We start from the raw sequence: 25033 nt of genomic DNA on the forward strand, positions 1-25033 counted from the left end.
GCCTACTACATCTTCCCGGTTCACAGTGATTTGGTTCAGTTCATCTGAATCATCACCCCTGAAAACCATCTCCGGAACTGGTATCTCACCAACATCCTCATTAGTAAACACGGAAGCAAAGAATTCTTTTTTTTTTTTTACTAAAATAGCCTTTTTCACCTCACCTTTTAACCATGACTGTAATCGTTTTGCCTTCCTTCCACCTTTCTTAATGCATGGAATACATCTGGACTGCGCCTTTAATGTGGACAAGTGCAAGCTGTTGCATATAGGGAAAAATAACCCTTGCTGTAGTTACATGATGTTAGATTCCATATTAGGAGCAACCACCCAGGAAAAAGATCTAGGCATCATAGATGATAATACATTGAAATCATTGGCTCAGTGTGCTGCAGCAGTCAAAAAAGCAAACAACATTAGGAATTATTAGGAAGGGAATGGTTAATAAAAAAGAAAATGTGATAGCCCCTCTCTTTGTCATGGCGGTGAGCGGAGCAGCTAGGGTAGAGTAATTAGCAATAAAGCTTCTATAATAGTTCGTAAACCCAAGGAAGCATTGCAAGGCACAGAGGCCAACTGGCTGGGGCCAGTGTCAGATACCTTGAAGTTGTTCTGGATCCACAGAAAATCCTCTGTTGGAAATGATATACCCTAGGAAGGGTAGGCGGTTTTGCTCGAAAATGCATTTTTCCAGCTTGGCATAGAGTTGGTTCTCTCTTAGGTGTTGGACTACTGTCTTGACATGATCACGATGTGATTCTAGATCTATCGATAAGATCAGGATGTCGTCCAGGTATACGACTACAAAGGAATATAGGAGATCTCGGAAGATTTCGTTCATGAGACGTTGAAAGACAGCGGGGGGCGTTACAAAGGCCGAAGGGCATCATGATGTACTCGTAGTGGCCATCCCTAGTGTTGAATGCTGTCTTCCAGATATCTTCCAGTTGGAAATGATAAGGGGAATGGAACAGCTCCCCTATGAGGAAACACTAAAGAGGTAAGACGGTAAAGCCGTCTCTTGGAGAAGAGACGGCTGAGGGGGGGATATGATAGAGGTGTTTAAAATCATGAGAGGTCTAGAACGGGTAGATGTGAATCGGTTATTTAGTCTTTCAGATAACAGAAAGACTAGGGGGCACTCCATGAAGTTAGCATGTGGCACATTTAAAACTAATCGGAGAAAGTTCTTCACTCAATGCACAATTAAACTCTGGAATTTGTTGCCAGGGGATGTGGTTAGTGCAGTTAGTATAGCTGTGTTTAAAAAAGGATTGGATAAGTTCTTGGAGGAGAAGTCCATTACCTGCTATGAAGTTCACTTAGAGAATAGCCACTGCCATTAGCAACGGTAACATGGAATAGACTTAGTTTTTGGGTACTTGCCAGGTTCTTATGGCCTGGATTGGCCACTGTTGGAAACAGGATGCTGGGCTTGATGGATCCTTGGTCTGACCCACCATAGCAATTTCTTATGTTCCATTTTTATTTTTCCTGAGAATTTATCAGTCTTTTACACCAAAAACAGGACAAAGTCCATGGGAAAAAGGAGTCATTTTTTTCTATTGTTTCTTGTAACAAAACACAAAATTCCCAGTGGAAAAAAACCCCCAAAAAACTGAACACAGGTCCCTACCTTGTCCCGCCCCTGTTATATGTATTTTCCATTGCTTTTGTTGATGAAAACCTATATGATGTGTATGCTAATATCGGTATAGAAAAGCTGTTAAATATGTACAACCATGTTTTCTTTTGTTGTGTTTTTAATAATGCCATCACCCAAATTCATAAGGCTGTAGTCCAAAACAATATGCTGCCTTCCCCTGTTCAGCAACCTTTGAATTTTTACTATGCTTTCTCCCTCTCTGTTATCACGTTACTGTGTGGCTTTGGTGCTGAGCCCATGCTTTTTAAAATTCCATTATTTCCACCCCCTCCACGAGTATATGCTATGCCTCCCCCCTGCTTTCTACGAAAAAATATTCCCTGTCGTTAGAGGTGAGTCTACCCCTGCCACCATGACGTCTCGTTGGAGGCAGCATCCTTTCACGTGAAAGCACTTGTCTATTGGATTTATACCTTTGAGGTCTAGGAATGTCTCTCCTCTAGGATATACATATGTAGATCCTTTAGTCTTTTCTCATAGGGAGTTGGTATAAACCCTACATTATAGTGATAGCCTGGCTCTGGCCTGCCTCCAGGATTAGACTATTTTGAGTGAGGTCCTACCATGACCTGTAGAGGCATTCCCACCTTTTTTTTTTCTTCTGGCCATCCTTCTCTCTGCATCCCTCTAGGTCTGGTTACTGTCCTCGTACGTTGGCTCCACTATCTTAACAGCCTCAGGCACAAGCAGCTGCAGTCACCAGCCCAGCTGCATGAACTGGCTTTGTTTGCACTGAATCTGTGCCCCACCTTCAATCACACCTTGCGTTTTTTTGACTCTTCATCCTTAGGGATGTCCCCTCTTCAAGACAAACATCTCCTACTCCCGCCCTCTAATCGGTTGCAAACATATGCAGAGCAGAACATCTCTGTTCTAGTACTGATCCTCAGACTGAAACCAAAAGCAAACATACCTTTTCCTTAAATCTGACAAAGGAAGAGGCCACGGCTGATCCTACTTCAGTACAGATGCATGAAAAAATATTTTGGATCAGAAATGGGGTTGTCTACGTGATCCTTTTTCATAGCTCACAGAGCTATTACTGCCACAGACTTCATTTCTGGTTGACTTTTGAACAAATAGTGACAGCTCCCTCCCTGACTGGCAAAGGAAGGAACTGAACAAAGAAATTAAGGGTAAGAGAACATATACACATTTCTAGATATTTATCCATGTCCAACAGTTGTGAGACCTTCCGCCCAACAGGGTCCCGTTTGAACTGCTGGCCTAGGCCACGTATGGTGTCTCCATCTCTTCAACTCTTGGAGAACAGAAAGAGGCAACAGCCAGCACCTGTGTATTAAAGTTTGTAAAAATGCCAGGCCAAGTCCAGGCTCAATCACTTTTGCAGGGGTAGAAATGCATTTAACAGACTGCTGATGGTTTTTAATCTTCCTCAGTACCCCCTCTACTGGCAAACAACTCTCTACACATGGGCAGTTCAAAGCACAAATAAAAATAAAGTCCATGGTACATTATAGGAAACTAAAGCTGGAGCTACGAGTGAGGGAAAGAGGCACAGCCTTCACCACTAATGGATTTTAGTTCTTTAGTTCGTGTTTCACTCGCACCTGTGCAAACGGCTTCCCTGTTTAAAACGACACCATGAAGGGGGGGCCAGGCGATGGATGAGGTGCATTGTGTCTTTAACTGAGCAGAGAAGATCACCATCACCCAGGCCTCAGCCTAACGGAGGAACCTATAAAATGCTACTTCTGCTTTATTCCGAACGAGGTGCGTACCACTCCATGCCTCAAACAAAAGAGGGCACGGATGGCTGTCCCCCTGACTCCTTCCGGTACCTCAGACCTTAACATAATAGCACTGAGAAAAGATGACCCGTGCATTGCAAATCCTAATCATTTGACTTGTCTTTCCATAGAGCTACTGCAGCTGTTTTGAAACCATTTAGAAGGCTCCCCGGTGCCTGTTCAGACCTTTTGAATTCCTTATATTTTTTCCAAAGTGAAATTGCCATAAGTCACAGAGCTCATACAGCCTCCCCTACTGCAACGAACTGCACAGCTTTTAATTTAGTCATTAGCAAATTGGGTCACAGCCTAATCAGGCTTGGGATGCTGCAACCCTCGCTTACCAAAACGAAGGAGTATTTCCATCCACCGAGCTTTTACAGGGCTCGGCCCGGGCATCTGTTACGCTGGTCATCCATCTCACGCAGGATCCTGAACAAGCAGCTTGTGACTTACACAGTAAGTCCACCTCGAGGTTAAAAACAGGCCCAGCTGCTGCCTTTCGGTTTAGTCTACTGTTACACAAAGTCAACTACGGCCTTTCTCTCGATTAGAAGGTTCATATCAAACAGGGCCTCCCCCGTCCAAAGGCGGGTAGCAAACAAGTGGCGGCAGGGTAAGAGGTTGACGTTAAAGATAGAGCAACTGCAGGAGGTCAGTTTCCGGTCCATATAGAAGTTGGATACACCGTCGCTCAGGGAAAACCCGTCTGTGGTCTCCTTAATGTCATACGTGCCATGCTGGGCAAAACCTAGTTCTTCTTCAATAAGGCAGGCATGCTCAGGCCTACAGATTGAATGATAACGAGCAGCCACCACCATCTCCTCCTTGAGGCCTCCAAGCTCTCCCTTCAGGGCCTGCATGGCCACCAGGTCCAGGATGCACTGAGCCAACGTGGAGGAAGGTGTGAGGCCCCAATTCAGTCTCTCCTGGTGGTCCTTGATAAAGTTAGAGACCCTGATGGTGGGTGGGCTTTTAAAAGCAAAGTATTCCACCCACATGGCAGAGCGAGGATCCCAGTACTCCCGAAAGTACATCATAAACACATCGGAGAAGACCTCTTTCATCTTCTTCACCATTTCATTGTAAGCTTTCAAGGTCTTAGACTCAGCCAGCTCACAGAGGAAAGGCCAGACTTTCTTATCTTCTGGTGCCCCCAGTTCCTGAGCTTTACTGAACAGGATCTCCAGGACCTGAGAGCGACAGATCTGAATTCGGGTACGGGGAAACATCTGCCTCACTGCATCAAGCTCCATTATTTCCGCACCCAGTGTCAAGCACTGGGCTGTAAAGTTCAACTCGGGCACACACTGCAACAGCGATGCCATGGTGAACCTCATAAGCTTGGGCATCCCCTTCTGGGCAAGGCAGTAGGCGCATTCTCGTGCCCTGTTGTTGGCATCTACGCACAGAAGGGTGTACAGGTCAAACTCACTGCAACACAGCATCCGGTCAAAGAACAGGATGGCAGGAAACCGCTGGCAGAGGGATCTCATCAGAGAGGTCTGGAGGAAGACATAGTTGATAATGGCCTTGCCTTCCACAAACATCAATTTGACCTTTGCTTCGGGATCCTTCATGAGGAGAATTCTCAGTGCTTTCAGCACATCCAGAATACGGTGATCCCACGTTTTACAGGATGCGATCAAGCGCTTGACGTCGGGCAGCTCCAGGAACTGTCTGGACACGGTATTGGTGATGCGGACAGGTAGGCTGGGGTTGGACAGAAGGAAGCTGTTCTTGAAGAAGTCAAACTTGGCGTGGCTCAGCGGATGGTTGTGGGTCAGTTGGCACTCTGTGACCACAAGGCGGTTCTTCTCTGGGTTCATCTTCAGGGTGAGGCTGGCTCTGCAGCTCGTGTGTTTCTTCCATGCCTTAGACTGCTTCTGTGCCCTTGAGAAAGGAGAGAGAGAACGCATGACTTAACTAGCACCTTTGACATCCAAGGCTGTTCATCTCCTGTACCCAGGTTTTATCCTCGTGCTCCCCTTACACTAAGGATCCTCTCTGTGCCCATGCCAGGCTTTCTTGGAGTCTGTTGGGGGTTGGTTTGTTTTTTTTTGGCCATAGCCTTCCCTTCTCCGTTTGGAGGCTATTCCATGCACCCACCACATTTTCAGGGCAGATAGACTCCCTCCTGTGGGCCAGCCTAATGGCAGCACAGTGCGGGGGGGTGTTAGTACCTCCCTAATGACCCAGATTGGCCACAATCGGAGATTGGACACTGGACTCAATTGACCAGTGATCACTCAGTAAGGCACAACTTACGTTTTTAAGCACAAATGTGTGGGAGGAGCCTGTTGGGCCAATTAAATACTTTCTTGCATTATTCCTGAGTCTACCCCAACTTTTCCCCTTGAAAAGGCCTTTTGTGCATTATTTCTACCTTTTGAGGTGAGTGAATGGGGCAATCACAGTGTTTCCCCCCAGCCTCCTCTTACTATCTGTTGCTGCATCCTTTGCTTCCTGAACCTCCAACTGCTTCACCCAGGTCTTGCACGAGAGCTTCTCTTCGTACTCCGCCATCGGCCAGTGTTCGCCATTCGCCACGCCAACTAGCAGATAAATGTAAATAATTCCCCCTTACCCTTGGCTCACTGCCCTGGCCCCTCCCTTCGTTTCCTTGCAGACGAGTCGGACGGAGCTGTACTTCAGCGCCTCCACCATCTCGGGGCTCGGTGGAGCCATCTTCCACTTGCACTTATCCAGGGGCAAGGAGTCCTGGATAAAGAAGAGCGCCTTCCGCTGCTCGCACCAGCCGTCAAAGAAGGTGCTGAACTCTTCCCAGGAAGCGAATGGCTGCCCTTTCAACAGCACGCTTTTGCTGGGTGCGGAGCTCTGCCGGGGGGGGGAATGGGAGAAAAATGAAGGAAACTCATTAACCGTGGCCTGTAATACCGTCGACGCCACCACTTCTGGAGAGGCTTACTCGTGGAAGACACGCCGTTTCCCCAGGACACTGACCTGCCTGGAAACTGCACTGCCCCGGCTTAGTTTCACCAGCCGATCCCTGGCGGCAGCACCAAACTCTTCCTCGTCATCTTCCTCCTCCTCCTCTGTGCTGCAGTCCGACTCCTCACTCTTCCCAACACTGGGTAGGAAAGAGCAGCGTTAGCTTCTTGCCAGCTACCAGTCCAGGGGTGATAAATAAAGTGGTTGCTGTATGGATGACCTATTTTTCTCAAGCCAGCAATAACCCGGGAAGGCTATATACAGTATTTAAGTAAGCACCCATGGGAGGCAAAGTGTGGTACTCCTCATCGAGCTGGAGGCCTGGTCTGGTATTGAAGCAGTAGCTGAGGGGGAGGGGTGCTGTGTGCTATATTTAAGCCATAACCAATGGGGGCTTCTGTTACTATTTGCTGAAAATACCTTTCTTGGCTGGGGGTTTGGGTGATGTCCTTGGTGGTGTACGTATGATCTCTAGGGCTGAAAGTGGCTTCTTCGGCCTCAGGAACTCCCTCCTCCTCCTCCTCAGGCTCCACCTTGCAGCTGTAAAGGGGGAGGGGGGGGGGGAGAGAGAGAGAGAGAGACCGTGAATCCCTCCTGCCACGCTGCACCGAGGGAGAAACGTTTGTACGGGACAAGGCACAGCAAAAAGGTTGGTGGGTTACACGAGAATCTCTGGCGAGGAGGCGGCGGCAGTTCCCACCAGCGAGGACGAGGCAGGGCTGGGAGAGCAGGGAGACTGAGGACTGCTGGAGCCACTGCTGCAGCGGGGTAAGGACATCTCTGTAAAAAAAAAAAAAAAAAACCAAAATAAAATAGGCGTCAGGGTCTCGTCGGCATTTTACTCCTTTTCTCGGGCCGGCTTACTCCGAGCTAGCACAGAGAAGCGGTGGCGCCGGATCCGCGCTTCCGGCCAGGCGTGTGCTAAGCCCCGCCCCCTTTCCAACACCGCTCACCTTGCTGAGTGATAAACGCCATACTCCTGGCATCCATGGCACTGCTGCTTCTGATCATCCTGTGCCGCCCCACCAAGAAAGACATAACAGGGCAGGGGAGAGAGTTAATAGGTACAAGCAGAGCAGCACCCAGTTACACGGTAAAATAAATCACTCACACTTTCCCACACAAGCCCCAAGCCAGGCGGGGTAACAGGAGGCTCCAGATCCTCGGGGGGGGGGGGGGAGAGTGGAACAAGTCCCCATTTTGTCCCCAGATACCTTGGTTCCTTAAAGAAACCGGAAACCAGAAGCCTAACAGATGCATCAGAATGGGGCATAAAGATGGGAATGGCTCGGCTTATCCTCCTCCACCCCCCCATGACCCGCAGTCCCCTGGTCACCATCTGCCGTTTCCAAACCTCTTCCCTGGGTCCAAGACATCGATTTCTTTACCGACACCCCTCCCCCCATCAAGGCACCTGCACCACGCCGGCAACATTAGCGCGGCAATCCTCTGCGAGTCCTGCCCACCCACTCCCAGTGCCCACAAAGATCCCTGGGCTCCGAGGGGCATGCAGATCCTTGGACCTGAGATGTGGCTGTACACCGACTTTGGATTATATTATGGAACAGCGCTCTAGTTCCAATTATTTGAGGGGTTTTTTTATTTTAACTCTCACTATTATGCTTTTTTTTTTTTTTTTTTTAAATAGAAAGGAAAATTGCTTCTTACCTGCTAATTTTCGTTCCTGTAATACCACAGATCAGTCCAGACAAGTGGGTTCTGCTCCCTACCAGCAGATGGAGACAGAGTACAAAACTTTGAGGCACTGCTACATAAGAGAATGTGCCACCTGCAGTCCCTCAGTATTGACCTGTACCCAAGCCAAGGTACAGACATCTTCCCCCCCCCCCTTCCAGAGTGAACAGGTAACTCAGGGATGGAGCTCCCTGAACTAGAGCCTCCCCTACTTCCAAGAAAAACACTGACAACTGCGTGACTTCAACGTCAACTTATTTACAGTCTGCAAATTTTTGATATAACTTCCAAAATCAGGAAATTCAGTCTTTCAGCAGCAAAGAAACAGGTCTCTGGACTGATCTGAGGTATTACAGGAATGAAAATTAGCAGGTAAGAAGCAATTTTCCTTTCCTGTTCATACCCAAATCATTCTAGACAAGTGGGATGTACCCAATCACCCCTAGACTGAGTGGGAACCCGAAAGACCTGCACGCAATACACTCTCACCAAAGGTCACATCTTCCTGTGCCTGAACATCCAATCGGTAATGCTTGGTGAACGTCTGAAGCGAAGACCACATCGCAGCTCTGCATATCTCCTGGGGTGACACCAACTGACACTCTGCCGGAGGCTGCCTGTGTCCTAGTAGAATGCACGCGCAGACCTACCGGAATTTCTCAATCCCTACGAATATAAGCGGAGCGAATGGTTTCCTTCAGCCAATGAGAAATCATGGCTTTAGAAGCTTTATCTCCTTTCTTTGCTCTACCGAACACCATAAAGAGATGATCCAACCGCCGAAAACTGTTAGTGATTTTAAGATACCATGAGAGTCTGATGCACATCCAAAAGATAAAGCTCCTTTGCCTGCAGTGACTCCCTAGACCACTCCGGAAAGGCCAGAAGTTCCACCATCTGATTCACACGAAAAAGAGGAAACCACCTTTGGTAAAAAGGAGGGACCATTCGCATTGTTACCCTGTCGTTCGAAATACGCAAAAAGGGGTCTCGGCAGGACAGAGCTTGAAGCTCCGAAATCCATCTGGCTGAATACATGGCTATCGGAAACACTGCCTTCCAAGTCAGATCCTTCAGCAACGCTCCTCGTAAGGACTCAGAGGCCCGTAGAGCACTCATAGCACCAAGTTGAGATTCCAATCTGGACATAACTTCTGTATCGGAGGACGCAAATGCTTGACTCCCTTCAGAAATTGAATGACATCAGGATGAGAGGACAAAGAACTCTCCCACAACTTGTCCCTGAGGCAACCCAAGGCTGAAATCTGTATGCGGAACGAGCTATAAGCCAGCCCCTTTGACAACCCCTGCTGTAATAAGGCCAGGATGTGAGGAATGTCTAGAGTTAGGGAATCCAGCCGCTACTGCAAACACCAAGACTCAAACACCTTGTACACCCTGATGTATATCAGAGAAGTAGAAGGCCTCCTAGCCTGGAGCAATGTGGAAATAACTGGCTCAGAATATCCTTTCAGGCGCAACCACCGTCTCTCAAAAGCCAGGCCGCGAGACAAAAGCAATCCTCCTGATCCGAAAATATGGGTCCTTGTCAAAGAACCCCTGGCAGATGAGCCAACCTGAGAGGCCTGTCTATCACAAGATACACTAAATCCACAAACCGCGGCCACTCCAGCGCCACTAGCATCACCTTCCCTGGATGTGTCTCTATGCATCGCAAGACTTTGCCGACAAGTGGCCATGGAGGAAACACATATAGCAAGAATCCCATCAGCTACAGGCATACCAGTGCATCTAGCCCCTCCGACCCAACGTCCCGTCTGCAACTGAAAAATCTTGCCGTCTTGGCACTGGAACGTGTTGCCATGAGATCTAAATGGGGAACATCCCCACCTGGCACAAATGTGATCCCAGGCTTCTGGGGGCAATTGCCCCGGATCTAGCTGCTGCCTGCTGAGGAAATCCACTTGCAAGTTGTCCACTCCTGCAATATGAGATGCCATTATTCCCTCAAGGTTACGCTCCGCCCAACTGCTGAGCTTCCAGAGCCACAGAGTGACTCTTCGTCCTTCATCATCGATATATGCCACCGTCGTCACATTGTCTGAGAAATTTCTCACCATCTGACCCTTGATGCAAGGCAGAAATGCCTCCAGGTGATTGATAGACCAGGACATCTGTGCTGTTGACCAAAGACCTTGGGCAGACTGCCCCCCACCATCGCGGCTGGCTTCTGTGGTCACCACCACTAGTCCAGGGCCTCCAAATCCACTCCCTTTTCCAAGTCGTGGCAAAAGAGCCACCTAAAGAGACTGGACCTGGATTCTCCCTGAAGTGGTAAAGGCAGGTGATACTCTTCCAATAACTGAGTCCACTTGGACAACAATGCCTTTTGCAAAGGATGCATGTGAGCAAAGGCCCACAGTACCAAGTCCAACTGGGAAGACATGGAGCCCAAAACCTGCAAATAATCCCAGACTTTGGGTACTGATAGATGTTATAGCTGCATCATTTGTGCCTGCAACTTCATTACTTTGTCTGTGGTCAGAAACACCCTGCCTCTGAGTATCTAATTGCGCTCCCAGAAAACTTAATGACTGAGTCGGAACCAGATGACTCTTTGTCAAATTTAACATCCAACCCAGCAATCTCAAACTGTCCATAACCCGCTGGATGGATCGACCACACTACTCCTCCATCTTTGCCCGGATGAGCCAGTCATCCAGAGATGGCTGGACCAAAATTCCATGCCCTCTTAAGGCTGCTGCCACCTTCGTGAAGGTTCGAGGCACCGTGGCTAAACCGAAGAGGAGAGCCCGTAACTGAAAACACTGCCCCAGCACCATGAACTGTAGAAACCTCTGATGGTCCACCCGAAAGGAAATATGGAAGTAGGCCTCTGTCAAATCTAACAATGCTACGAACTGCCCTCTGCGGACTGCTGCTATCACTATGCACAACGTTTCCAAGCAAAAACGCAGAACCTGCAAGGCCAAGTTCACGTTTTGCAGATCTAGAATGGGACGGAAGATGCCCTCCTTTTGAGGGACCACAAAATAAATCGAGTAGCTCCCCTGCCCTGGTCAGACAGCAGGACTAGAACAATTGCGTCTAAGCTTAGTAACCTCTGCAGCGTATCCCTCACCGCTTCCTAATTGCTTTGAGATGAGCAGTGGGACTCTAGAAAGGCCTCCCTAACAGGCGCGAAAGTTCTAATGCGTAGCCGTCTCTTACCACCTCCAAAACTCACTGGTCCAAGGTGACCTTGGTCAATTACTCATAAAAGCAGGTTAATCTTTCCCCCTACTGCTTCCACGGAGGACTGCACCCCCCGCCTTCATTTTGCTGACTTTCCTCCTCCGGTCCCCTGACCGGAGGGATCCCTGGAAGATCTGCAGGCACCCTGAAAGGACTGCTGCCGTCCCGAACAGGAGGAACTCGTCTGAATGGAACTGGCGCTTATCCCGAAACCAGGAAGGGAAACTCTTCTTGCCACTCTTTTTTATCTTCAGGCAGTCTCTTCCCTTTTGACTCCAAGGTCTTCATTAGCTGATCCAAATCCTCCCCAAATAGGAGCTTCCCATTCAAGGGGAGATTACACAGCTGGAACTTGGACCACATGTCACCCACCCAGTTACGTTACCACAAACGTCTGCGAGCCACCGCCGCCAAGACACACACTAAATCATACCGCGCATCCGCCACGTAAGGCACTCCCGCTTACAATCCCACTGACTGCATGGGGCTGATCGCACTGGCAGAAGCCTGCTCCTGCGCTTTCTGAACCCAGCATAAACAGGCCCTCTGCATCAGATCGCCGCATGGAGGCTCAAGGCAGAAACCTCAAACATCTGCTTCAACTGTATCTCCAATTTACGATTCTGCACATCCTCCAGGGCGGCAGCCCCTGCCACTGGAATAGTTGTCTTCTAGGTCACGGCGGAAACTGCCACATCCACTTTCAGAAGCCTCAGCAGATCCAGGGTCTCCTCCATCAACAGGTAAAGCTTCGCCACTGCCCTACCGACCTTCAAGCCCGCCTTCAGGAAATCCCAGTCCCCGGTCTACCAATTTTTGTATCACCACCTCTCAGCCCATCCAGGACCGGATTCACCCCCTTCATTATCTGACTCTTCCTGAGAGACCTTAGCCCCTAAGGGGCCTCAGCTCTTCCTTCTTAAACAAGCGGACCACCCTCGGGTTATCTCCCTCAGCCACCGGCATCTCAACCGGACCAGAGTCACCCTTATTCGCATTAGGATCAGCATTCAGATCCACATCCACATCGGGGTCTGCTCCATGAGGATTTGGCAGATCATCAGTCATCCAAATCCCTTGCCTCACTCCCAGCTCCCGCAGCAAGGCCAAGGCTCAGACGCCTGAGTAGATCCCCAGACCCTCCTAGAGAGGCCACCCTTGGCCTCTTGGAAGGGTGACGTGGCTGCCGCTCTCTAGGTCACTTCCCCCCCCCCACCGCTCCCTTTCTCACGTGAATGTCCTTCTCCTGTATAAGGCCTAATTCAGGAAAGAACTCCTCCGGATAGTCAGAACCCTGATGGTGCACACTCCCATCTGATTCTCCTCCCCTGCCATGGTCCTCCGCTGCGCCCTGTTCCACAGCAGAGAAGAGGGGGTGGGAGGAGAATCCCTTGGCTCTCTGGAGGCCGAAGGCCTTTGACTGCGATCCTCCGAAGACATGGTCACACTACCCAGGACCGCTGCCGCGGACCCCCAAAGACCTGGAGGCCCTGTTCTCGTCAGCCACTCCCAAAAAGGTTCCCTCGTACCCTGATGCACAGCCGGTACATAGGGAACACGCATTCAGCCTCCCGGACCAAAGACCGCAAGCCTTCTTGCACGCTATTTCGGCGCCATTGCCCAAGAGGCAAAATGCAACCGCACTTCAATAAGAGAGCCTGCCTGAACGTGCAGAAAACCAGGCTGCCCGAGCCACGCAGCCACCTAGGCCCGTCCGGCGCACGGCAAACCTTTTCCTCACACCCGGCGGTTGGAAAAAGGCTCCTTTTTCTCTCCCTCCTCTCCGTGCTTGCAGCTCCTGCTGAAAATAAGTGCCGTGCCGCCCAGACTGAAGCTCCTGAAGGTTTTAAATATACCTTCAAAAAAAAAATTGTTTTCAAAAACTTAATACAAACAGGAGTGCTCCCCTGAAGGAGGACCAGGGCATAAAGGAGACCTCAGACGCAACGAGGGCTATCAGGACCTCCGCAAGCAGTGGGCTGCAGCCAGACAGGGATTACCAACCCCCCCTCCTGAGGAGGTACCTAACACCTCGGAGAGCCCCAGTCCAACGTCTGTCTTCCCTTATCTCTTTGTTTTCTTTTTTGGTCAGACTGCAGGTTTGCACCTCTACCATCTCCTGGAGTCAGAGAAATCCTGAGGGACTGCAGGGGGCGCTCTCGGTTATGCAGCAGCGCCTCAGAGTTTTGTTCTCTGCCTCCGTCTGCTGGTGGGGAGGCAAAACCCACTGGTCTGGAGTGATCTAGGCATGCACAGGAGCTATTATCACTATTAGTTTGTTTTACTTGCTATGAGATTTTGCGGGTACCTCTTCTCGCGCACGGATGCAAGGGGGGGGAGGGGTCGTCCCTTCGCCAGATGGGATCTAGCTAAGGGCTGGAAAGGGGACAGGTGCCGCCAGCTGTAGATAAGGTGGGACATGGATTGGAGGTTAAAAACAAAAGCCCAGGCCAGAGTCACCACACTTGCTGCTCACGCTACGGCCCCGGCATCTATGCTGGGGGAGGGGGGGGTCTCACCGGTAAATGTTGAGGAGGAAGAAAGCCACATCCTGGTCTCTGCCAAAGCCCTTCTCAGCCTTCACCTGGTTCCACTGCTCCAGCGCCGCTCCGACGTTCACAAAGCGCCGGCGCCGCAGCCGGTCCTTCTGCTGCCGCCGCTGCTTGGCCTCTTCCGGGGTGTACAGCGGGGGGCGCCCCTTCTTGCTGAGTTCCCCCGTCATGGCTGGAAGGCGGAAAGCAGATGGGCTGTGTCAGAGGACCGCTGCTGCCGCCCTGCCCTCCCTCTCAGCGGGATGTCGCCTCTCTCTACCCCCTTCCCATCCAACCCCCCCCCCTCCCCCCGTGTTTCGGCCATCGTCAGAGGATCCGTTTCCAACCCCGTGTTTGGCTCTGAATCAGGGAAGCCATCGCACACAGCCCCTCCTGAACGTGGAGTGGTCGGGCCGTTGGCAGCTAAGCTAGGATGCGATGCAAAAAAAAAAAAAAAGAATGAAATAAACACACAACAGAATCATAGGAGGGAAAGAGCGGGTCCCCCCGGCTGCTGCCAGGTCCAGTGCCTATGAACCAGGGAGACAGCCGTGCCCAAGCCCTTGCTCTATCACTTACATGCAGAGGGTTTCTTACCCTTCCTCCGATCCTAAAGGAGAGGAGAAGCAGGGAAGAGATGGGAGAGACATACATGGGGCGACTGAGGAGCAACATTAGATCCATATTTTTTTTCACAAAAAGGGTGAAGGAGGCAACAACAGAATTCAAGAAAAGGCGGGGCAAGCGAGGGGTAAAAGCCTGGGAGGGGCACAGAGGATCCTTGGTGGTGAAGGAAAGCCAGAGAGCAACTGGGCTCGCCACCCACTGCAGCAGGGAGAAAACTGAACGGAGACTAAATGGCCCTCCGGATCCTTATCTGCCCTAATCTTCTCTTTCTACATTAGCCTGCTCTCATGGGGAAGCCATCACGCATGGACTCACTCCTTAATGGCCACGTGTCAGGGAGCCATCAAGCACAGCTTCCTCATCTTCCTGCCAGACCAATGGGATTCATTTCCCCCCCCCACCAGCAGAGGGAGGCAGAGTGCAAACTGTTTTATCCTGACATCCCTTCTCCATAGAGCCTGGTGCAGCAAGTCTCTGCCTCCCAGCAGATGGTAGGAGCAGGCTGCTGGGGTACAGGTGTCTTAGACAGGCTGCTTTCCCCAGGGAGGCCTTGGCTGAGCAGGGAACTGAATTTGTGGGATGACGGTCAGTACGGTGGCTGCTTAGAATCCCAGCCCCAGGGCCATCAGGGCTTAAGATCGCTTACATTTCCTTAACACCGTAAAGCTGAGAGACTGCTCCTCTTAAGGAATTCTCGAAAAAGATGGTGAAAGCTGAGAGGACGAGAGAGAGAGGCCGAGGCCACTGGACCTAAAGGAGCAGCACTCCCCCTGGCTTTGCAGGAGCTATGATGCCATGGAGTCAAATGTGCCACGGGTGCGAGGGGGGGGGGGGGGTTAAGGCAGCTACCGCCAAGCTCCAGGGCCCCTCTCAGGCAGTCCTGGCATCACTCGTTCTGGGAAACGGCTCCGGATACTCCTCAGTTGCATCAGCCTTGTTGCTGGCGGACGCGCAGCAGGGAGAAGAAACGTTGGGTTCAGAGCAAGCCTTCACCTCTGAACTTGTTATGGTTATGCAATAAAGCCCTTTTAGAACATTCAAACCAAGAGAAAGCAGCAAGCAAAAGTTGGCAAGGTCTCTAGGGAAGCAGACGGCCCAAACCGTCAGCTTAGAGCAGCATCGACCCCTGGAAGAGAAAGCAGAATCCCTGGTCGATTCCCAGCCAGCACTGCAAGAAGGAATGGAAGCACAGTCAGCAGATGCAGCAATTTAGATCGTTTAGAAGGAAGGCACCAACACAACTGGGCACCAAAGGTATCCCATTCGTTACAGCTGGAGGAAGGGCAGCGGGGAACCCAATACTGAAGCCCTCTAAGGCATGCCCAGTACACTCAGTGATAATGGGAACATTTAAATCCAGAAGGGTCATGGAAAACAACTGCATCCCACACACTTGGGTGCTGGGGTAGGGGCAGTGACCAAGAGAACCACAATCCTGGTCCAAGGCTGAGCAGCGCTTAAGGATCCTCAGGCTAGAAAAGATAAGAGTCCACTTTGAGAAGGTCATCTGAAGTAGCTAACCTCTCTCTTCAGCCAGCCACGTGTGGGGGAATTGTAGGAAGGGCATTGCTCAGATGGATGCAACAGCCTCCTCCATGGAGTGAGGACCCAGAGAGCATGCACACAGCACAGCTAGACTCAGCAGCAGCCTTTTAGAGTGGACACCCTGGTATACTTTAGTACGGTCATCGGCCAAACAGGTGGCAACCACAGCTGTGCTTGAAGAATTGGGCAGCAGACTCGGACTCCAAGGCCTAACTGGGTCCACTCCTTTTTTTTGGGAAGAATCAAAGGTAGAGGAGAGGGGCAGGATTAGTTTTAATGGAACCTCCCTTAGGACTAAGCCAAATAGGTAAAGGTAGTATAGGCCAGGTAGGCTGCTAGCCCAAGAGAAGCCTAGACACCCCCTACAGGAGAGGGGACACAGACAAGGATGGCAAGGGACTCACAAGCAGCAGAGGTGCCCAGCAGGAGGAGGAGATCTGCAACAATATTACGAGGAGTTGGGCCCAAGTTACAGGGGGGGATCAATGGGTCCTCGAAGTGATCCAGTGGGGTTATATACTGGAATTAAAAGCCCTGAAACATTTGTTCAGTCCCCATGCAAAGGACACAAAAAGTTAGCAGTACAGGCCCCAACAACCAGGCTGCAGTACTTACAGGCACTACAGGAAGGAGAGGAAGGCAGGTACTCCGTTTACTTTGCGACCAGGTGTAGACCTAACCAGTTGCTTCTGGTACCCCATTTCTTATGGAAAGTTTGACAACAGTAATTTTGGCAGTAAGACATGGGGAAAAGGAGAATTTCTATCATGAATGGCTCGCGAGGCCTGCCGTCTCATATTGATAAGGAAAGAGCATCCTCTATTGATGTAGGCTGCTGTATTTTGTTTTAAGTTAGGCTATCTTTGTTTGTACTTTGTAATCTTTTAAATAAGATGTAAACCGCTATGACGGCAAACAAGCCCTTACCATTCGCCTAGCAATAGCACCCAGGACGTTTACCAAAGCAATGATCGTAGTCCCAGCCTCCCTGTGCAGGGAGGGAAGGAGGACTCACCCACATCTGGCCGACTGGTTAATAAGGGCCAACTTGGTGCAGGAGGGGCACCGGGTAATGGCCAGAGTGCTACAGACATTGGAGAGATTTCGAGAGGTGGTGAACAAGGGCAGCAGCCGATCCATCTCAGAGTTCAGGTCAACCCAAGGACGGGAAAGGTGTTCTTACCAGACAAGGGCATTATCAACTTACAGACCAAGGTTGCTCTGTAGCGTATCATCTCCAGCTTTTTAGGCTCAAGGACAGCCACCATTGAGGTGCAAGAGCAATCAGGCTAGCTCTAAGGAGCTTCCTGCCAAAGGTCGAAGGAAAAGCTGCAACGATCCTGTCGCTTATAACAGGCAAGGGGGGAAGAGTGCAGGGAGCCTGCAAGAACGCCTCATAAGATGGGCAGAACAATATCTGCTGGATATATCAGCCGCATCCATAGCAGACAGGCTCAACACAAAGGCAAACGTCTTAAGCTGCCAGAGACTGGACCCAGGGAAGTGGGAACAGGCAGAAGAGGCCTTCAACCAAAGTAGTGTCCAATGGGGACAACCCACTGGGATCTAATGGCGACTCACGAGAAGACAAAAGTGGAATACTTCTTCAGCCGAAGAAGAGATCGGGGACCCACGTCCTAACGCAGATCTGGCCCAGAAACTGCTATTGTACAGTTTTCCTCCTTGACCGGTGGTAGGAAAGATCATAAAGGGGATCACTAATCACCCAGGACTGCTCATACTAGTGGCCCCATGTTGGCCGAAGCACCCCTGGTATGTAGATCTGGTAAGCCTCAAAAGCAAGGAATCACTAGGCCTTGTGCTGATTGAAAATCTTCTACACCGGGGACCAGTGACCATGGAGGATCCGGCACAATTTCGTCTTACAGCAAAGCTCTTGAAAGGAGGAACCTCGGCAGAAGAGGGTGCTCAAGGCAAGTAATAGCAACGTTGCTTAGACCAGGAAAGAAGTCTATCTCAGCTTGGGAGAGAGTTTGGAAAATCAAGATATGGTGCAGGAAAAGGGCTGTGAAACTGAGAAAGGCACAATTAGGCTTGGTCTTGGATTTTTCTCCAGGATTGCTTGGTCAGAGGTCTAGCAGTCACTTCACCAAGGGTACAATTAACCACCGCACGATGCTTCAGGAAGCCCCTCTAATATATCACCCAGATGTAGTGCACTTTTGGAAAGGGACGGGCTGCAGCAGGCCCCCTGTAAGAGCAGTAGTGCCGTCATCGGTTGAATTGGGGCTTTTGTAAATGCCTATCTAGGAAATTACCCTAAAGGACTTAATGTTAAAGGTATTGCTAGCAATAGGACTATGTGCAGCCAAGGAGGATATCTGAGTTACAGGCTGTGTCCTACAGAGACCCTTACATCTTCTCATGATCAGGACAGTCCCATCCTTCTTAACAAAAGTGGTGTCAGAATTTCACCAAAACCAAACGGTTACTCTGCCCGGGTTCAGAAGGGAACAATGTCAGGGTCAAAAGCAGCAGCTTAGATTTTTAGATGGAAAGAGATACTTGTTGAGATAGCTGGAAGGTACAAACAAGTTTTAGAAAGTTGGACAGAGTCTTTGTTTTATGTGCAGAAGCGCACAGCGGAGAGGTGGCCTTGAAGGCAGCAACTGCAAGATGGATTAAAGAAGCAATTGCATCATCATCCATAATGAAAGGAAAGCAAGTGCCAGAGGGGCTAAAGCAGCCTCTTGGGCAGAACATAGACGGACAGACCCTGTAGAGCTTTGTAGGGAAGCTACGTGGTCATTACTCCATTCATTCTCAAAACACTACAGGCTGAATCTTCTAGAGCGAGGGGACGCAACCTTCACCACAGGGGGCTTAGAAGCAGATCTAGGATAGGTACTGCTTCGGTACATTCCACTTGTTATGACCGGTCTGGCAGGGCTCAAGGAAGGACAATTAGCAGGTAAGAGCCAATTGAACCTTCTCTCCTTAACACCCCACCCTCCTCAGGGAGCCATCATAGTAAATGACAGTAAATAAATGCCAAAATGGCCTGGCCAGTCCACTTAACACAGGGGACGATGTAATAAAAGTATGCCCAGGTTAACGAGAATTGGATGCATGTTTTGGACATACTAGACTAACCCCTGAAGCAATAAGGGGATCAACGTGTGCAAAACGTGCGTCCAAAGGCATAGCAAATAGCACTCATCACATGTAAATATCATGTGGCGGAAGCTATTATTTCTCCAATGCAAAAAAAATTTTAAAAAGTCGCTGCGTGCCCAACACTCACTTTTTAACCTGTCAAATTTAACACCTGCCCCAGAACTGGCATAAAGTCTTGCCAAAGGACAAGGGCTCAACTAAAGAAAACAAAAATATTGCTGTTCTGTAGTTTTTCCTACTTCATATCATTGTGATATGACGTAGGAGGAACCACATAAAGCAGCATGATGAAAAAATAAAGACTCGATGGAAAAAATATTTCGGGGCACATAATTTACACATTCCAGGCCATGTATATTGTGCATGTGTATTGTGCCAGTAAACTAGAAGCCGTGGGATAAAATGGACACTCGTATTGCGTGTCCATTTTCATAACCTTAACATAGCACCCGTGTCCTGGGCACGCACAATTTTTACCTAACACGTCCTTTTTAGTGTGGCAGCTCATTTGAGTATTGCATCGGGTGCCCAGGAGAGGATGGATGTGCACACGTTGAAAAAAAAACATGGGTGCCCAGTTTGGATGCACTTTTTTCACGCATTATATTGCATCAGCCCCACAGTTTTTAGGGTTGCAACTGCTGCTCTGTGCAGACCACCCCCTCACTTTCTTTTCAGGGCTGTAAATCACACACAGCCCCTCTTCTTACTCCTTTCCATCCTGCTCTCCTCAGGGAGCCATCATCTAGTGTCATGCCAGCATGGACTACGTATGTAAAGGAGCCTATTATGTCCCTTTTAATCTTAAGTATTACTGATCCTGTAAAATCGAGGACTACCGAATTCCCCAAGGGGCAGGTTTCAACTAGCTCCAAGTGCACAGGCCAAAGCCGGTCCTGGTCTTTACCCCAAGAGGTGTACTGGGGATAGGAGGCTAAAGGATGTAGATATGCGTGAGTGGCGGTCCTCCGGTCCAGGAAGTCCTGCATCCCACCCCACCCCACATATACATTTCTCTCCCCCGTCCCAATCATCAGATCCGATTCTTACAGCTCCCCACTCCTGCGATCCCTCCCCCAACCCTGCCCAAAACGTCTACAGCTGTCGCACTCCGGATGTGGAGTCACTCGGTGCTCTCCGGCGAGGCTGCGGAAAGGAGGGCACAGAGTAACGGACCCACGCCCCATGCCCATCAGAAGACAGGCTCAGCCCGAGCCGCCACCCCACGAAGGCCTGGGCAGACGCTAAGAAATCCTCCCCGCTTCGGGCGCAGCCCATGCCTGATGGGAATGGGGGATGAAGAGAAAGAGAGCTGCACTGACCCCCTACAATTCCGGCCAGGGAAACTTCCGGACCCGTCCCAGCGCAGCGGCCACTGCGGGGTCAGCTACTGCATGGAAACTCTGCCCCCCAGCTTCCTCACTGCACATGCGCCCCAGTAAACCCCGCCCCCCTACAACCCGGCTGGCTCACACTGAGCATGCGCTCCGGTTTAATCCCCGGCAACTGTCTCTTCATACTGAGCATGCGCCCCAAGTAACCCGCCCCCCTCCGCCAGCGAGCATGCACCCCGAATGTAACCCCCCCCCCTTTCACGGCTGCCTCACAGTGAGCATGCGCCCCGGGTAACCTACTTCCCTGCTCCCCCAGTGGATTCAGATAACTTTATTGGTGTGACAATTTTACATGTGTTGCTAAAGTACTACCCGGTATGGGATGGGGAAATAAACCTTCAAAACGGTGCTGATGCAGAGCCTGCACCCTGGGTTAACCCCCTCGCTGCTTAGTACTGCTCTGCGGCTGACACTGGGCGCCCCCTCCCGGGTTAATACCCCGACACTAAGCCTGCACCCTTTGGTACTCCCTAACCGTGATCATGCGGGGCAATCAGAGAAGAGTCCGTTGGAGGGAATGGAGAGAGGCAGCCAGGCTCAGCCTATGTTGGGTTAATAGCCTTCTGTGGCAGGGAGGGTCCTGGCTTCTCCTTACCAGCGCCTACTTTTCCTTCTTAACTCCTCATTCGCTGGGTCTTCACCTGGGCATCAGGGAGATCCCGATGCAGCCCCGTCCTCTCTATGGGGTGGACATGGGGCTCCTACTATAGTGCCCTTCTCGAAGTATCCAGACTGACTGCGGGGACCTCCGAAAGGCTTCGTCAGAAGAAGGCCCCCCTGAAGCCTCATCCCTGACCTGTTCAGATGCATTATCCCCTCTCCCTATGCGCCCTTGCATCCCTCTGGCTACATTGAGATCATCAGACAATCATCCCGAGGTTTCTCTCCTGGTTGGTGCATAGCAGTTTGTCACATCGTACACCGGTACCCTTGGATTTCTGCTCCCCAAATACATCATTGTGCACCTTTTTTTTTTTTTGTATTGCATTTTAACTGCCAAGCACTCAGGCAATCTTGGAGCTTTCATAGAGCACTCCTCATTCTGGATGCTCTCTTAAGGGATACCCCCACCCTCTTGCACAGCTTGCTTTCTCACCTCCATCATTTCTGGAAGGGCATGTGAGAAGTACACAGACCTCACTCTATAGCCACACACATACATTATCTATATGTGCTCTATAGCCACACACAAAAGAACCTACAGAACCTGAATGTAATCTGCTTTGAAGTGGCTGAAAGGCAAAATAGAAATCAAACCAAGTAAAAAAAAACATCCATCCTGCCGTCTCACAGGCCGCTACTATAAAGTGTGCTCAGGCAAGCGCACTGTTTAACACGCGGTTGGACGCGCATTTTCGACACACATCCACTACCCCTTATACTGTAAGGGGTTTAGCGCAACAAAAACGTGCATCCAATTCCCCCACCCCACCCCCCATAACTAATAGCGCTCATCACATGCAAACACAGGACGCCAGAACACAGGCATGTGGGCTGCAGCAAAGTCCCATCCCCCACCTATCCATGCTACAAAACCTGCTACCACCCAACCTCTGACCCACACTAGCTCATGTCCCCCTCGGGGATGAGTGCAGAATGCATCCACTGCATTGCACAAAAATACAACATACTCGCCCACACAAATCAAAGGAGAAACATGGAACATAAGAAGTACAAGGTTTATACGCTTACAGGTTAGTGTTGCGTTGGAGGTGGACCCTTGGGCCGAGGTGGGGTTGACGCAACCCGTAGGTAAAGACCTACGGGTCCCCACCGTCGGCAGGTGGAGTGGGCTGATAGGCAGAAGCCGCTGGAGCTTCACCTATACCAGCCCTCGTTCCCCGCGGGTTGAGCCTTTGGGTGGCGGGGCCAGCAGGACTTAGGTGGGCCTCGAGATAGGATAGTAAGAGAAGCTGGTTCAGCCCAGAGACGGCAGGCGAGGGATGAAATAGTCCTACCCTGGACTGAGTAAGGTTCTGGAAACTCTGGCGCCAATGAGACAAAGGCAGACTGAGGGCGCTCGAGCAAAGATAGGCCGAAGCCTAGTAAGTCCACGTCCAGGGAGTAGGCAGAAGAGGCGTCCAATGGTAGGCTTGAGTCAGGGCCGGTGGCAATCCAGGAGTTGTGGCAAGGAAGCTGAGGTCTGATCACGGAGATAGTCAATAGCGTAGTCGGACGAAGCGGTGGACTGGGTCTGGAGATAGGCAACACGTGGTCAGGCAAAGCAAAGGTCTGGGGAAAGACTGTAGCGTAGTCAGGCAAAGCGAGGTCAAAGTCCGTGTAATCAATCTGAAGCATAAGCAGGGCAGGAACAAGGAGAACAGGAACCAGGAATGATGAGGATCAGGAATGAGGAATAGAGATGAATCTCTTAGCAGCAACGAGACCTGTTGCAAAGGCAACGCTATGGAGCGGGGCCTGAGCTTAAATACTATGCAGAGGTTAATGTCATCATCCGGGGTTGCAGCCAGGTTCCCGCCATGGTCCCTTCATAAGGATCGGTGATGCGCGCACGGCTAGGGAGGGGCGTGGCACAAGTGGAGGCGTCTCTCCGCGGGCCACGAGGAGAGGTCCAACGAGTAGTGGCATTAGGACTGGGAACGCTGGAAGCTGCAGTGGGGCCGGAGGCACCAGGGGAGGCCCGAGGATGGAGCTGGCGGCCCACCATCGCCAGTGAGGAGGAACCAGAGGCTGGAGTCCTTAAGAAAAGGTGAGAGGGCCATGCCGTGGGTCTGCCGTGGACGGCATGCGTAACAGTTAGTCTCGATCTCCTGCTTCCACATCAATTTTCAGGTGGTTTTCGCTATGGTCTGAATCACCCATGGGATACTGCATAAGGTGAGAAGGCACCCGCCGCCCCGTTGAAGCCACGGATGTGATGCTCAGATGGCATGGTACAAGTCTTGTTGAATCAAGCCCAGGGGATGTCACGCTGCCTTAAAGTTGGAAGGTTCTAGACTGAACCTAAGGAATTGTACATTGAAATAAAAATTCTATACTAGCCAAAAACTGCAACCCCTACTATAAGGACATTTTCCCTTGCTATAAGGATATTCTTCATCTCATCTGTTATAAGAACCTTTCTCCTTCCAAGAACTCCTGTTATAAGGGTGTTTCTCCAAGTACCTTGTTATAAGGACATTTCCTCTCCTGAGTCCATTATAATGACATTCCCCTCTGAGAACCCTGTTATAAGGGCATTTCCCCAAGTACCTTGTCACCAAGCTTACCCAACCCATTCAAACCCCACCCTCCAATGAAAATGCCTCTGTAACATGTGACAAACTAGCACAGTTCTTCCTGGACAAAATCTCCAAACTAATAACGCCCACCACTCAAGCTACCAAGGAAATACTGACCTCCCAGCTCACAACTGTCCCCACCTGGACCACCTTCGAACCCATAGCCTCCACCGAGATAAAAACCATCATACAAAAAATAAACCCAGCCACACACCCCCTCGACCCCATACAATCAAAACCTTGAAACTAATCCCAGACATCATAGCCAAACCTATAGCAGAAATCATCAACGTATCCCTAGAGCAAGGAAACTTCCCTGAGGCCCTGAAATGCGCCATCATCAAACCTATACTCAAAAAACCACACCTTCATACCGCTGACCCTACTAACTTCAGACCCATAATCGAACCTCTCTTTCATTGCAAAAATACTTGAAAAAACTGTAAACCATCAACTCTCCGAACACCTGGAATCCCAAAAAAATACTATACCCATCGCAACATGGATTCAGAAAAACACTCAGCACAGAGACCCTCCTACTTACCCTTGCCGACTCAGCAATCAGAGGTCTAGACGCCAGCCAATGCTACCTTCTTATACTACTAGACATATCCGCCGCATTCGACACCATCAACCACAACACCCTTCTTACCAGACTAAGCGAGATTGGACTAGACGGCACCACAATCAAATGGTTTAGCTCCTACTTAACAAACAGAACATACAAAGTAACCCTCAACAACAAGGAATCAAAACAGTTCCCCTTTCACACGATGTCCCTCAAGGATCATCACTTTCCTCCACCCTGTTCAACCTTTACATGCTCCCACTATGCAAACTCCTCACCGACCTGGGTCTACAATACTTTGTATACGCCGATGACGCCCAGATCCTCCTCCCCACCAAAGAAGACCTACAGAACACCCTACTACAATGGAACTCCACCCTAGCTCAAATACAAAAACTCCTATCACAAATATCACTCACACTTAACCACACAAAAACAGAAATCTTATACATCTCTAACAAACCCCCTGCATGGAATATCCAAGACCACTCTTCCACACAAAGCAAAAGCCAACTCGTTGCAACTGTAAGAGACCTTGGCATCACCTTAGACTCCGTGCTCAATCTGAAAACCTACATCAATACAATAATAAAAGAGGACTACTTCAAACTACAAGTCCTCAAAAAAATCAAACCCCTACTACTCATTCAAGACTACCGGTCTATACTTCAGGCCCTCATCCTATCGAAACTAGACTATTGTAACTCC

The 25033-nt window shown here is 50.2% G+C and overlaps 1 protein-coding gene across 2 annotated transcripts; it reads right to left on the reverse strand.

Annotated features, from left to right (window-relative positions):
• Nucleotides 1-1546: 1546 nt before the first annotated feature.
• Nucleotides 1547-20546, reverse strand: LOC115080840 (uncharacterized protein ZSWIM9-like). Of its 2 annotated transcripts, XM_029585281.1 has the most exons (8): nt 20444-20546; nt 13800-14004; nt 7323-7381; nt 7032-7149; nt 6790-6909; nt 6382-6508; nt 6005-6255; nt 1547-5310 (listed from the first exon to the last, which is right to left on the reverse strand). In XM_029585281.1, exons 2-8 carry the CDS (start codon nt 14000-14002, stop codon nt 3936-3938), a joined length of 2253 nt encoding a protein of 750 aa, XP_029441141.1. In that variant the 5' UTR covers nt 14003-14004; nt 20444-20546; the 3' UTR covers nt 1547-3935. The 2 variants fall into 2 exon arrangements, with proteins under 2 accessions (XP_029441141.1, XP_029441142.1); XM_029585282.1 differs by lacking the exon at nt 20444-20546 and having other exon boundaries at nt 13865-13985.
• Nucleotides 20547-25033: the final 4487 nt, after the last annotated feature.

This window comes from Rhinatrema bivittatum, chromosome 19, assembly GCF_901001135.1.
Source record: "Rhinatrema bivittatum chromosome 19, aRhiBiv1.1, whole genome shotgun sequence".
NCBI classification, from domain to species: Eukaryota; Metazoa; Chordata; class Amphibia; order Gymnophiona; family Rhinatrematidae; genus Rhinatrema; species Rhinatrema bivittatum.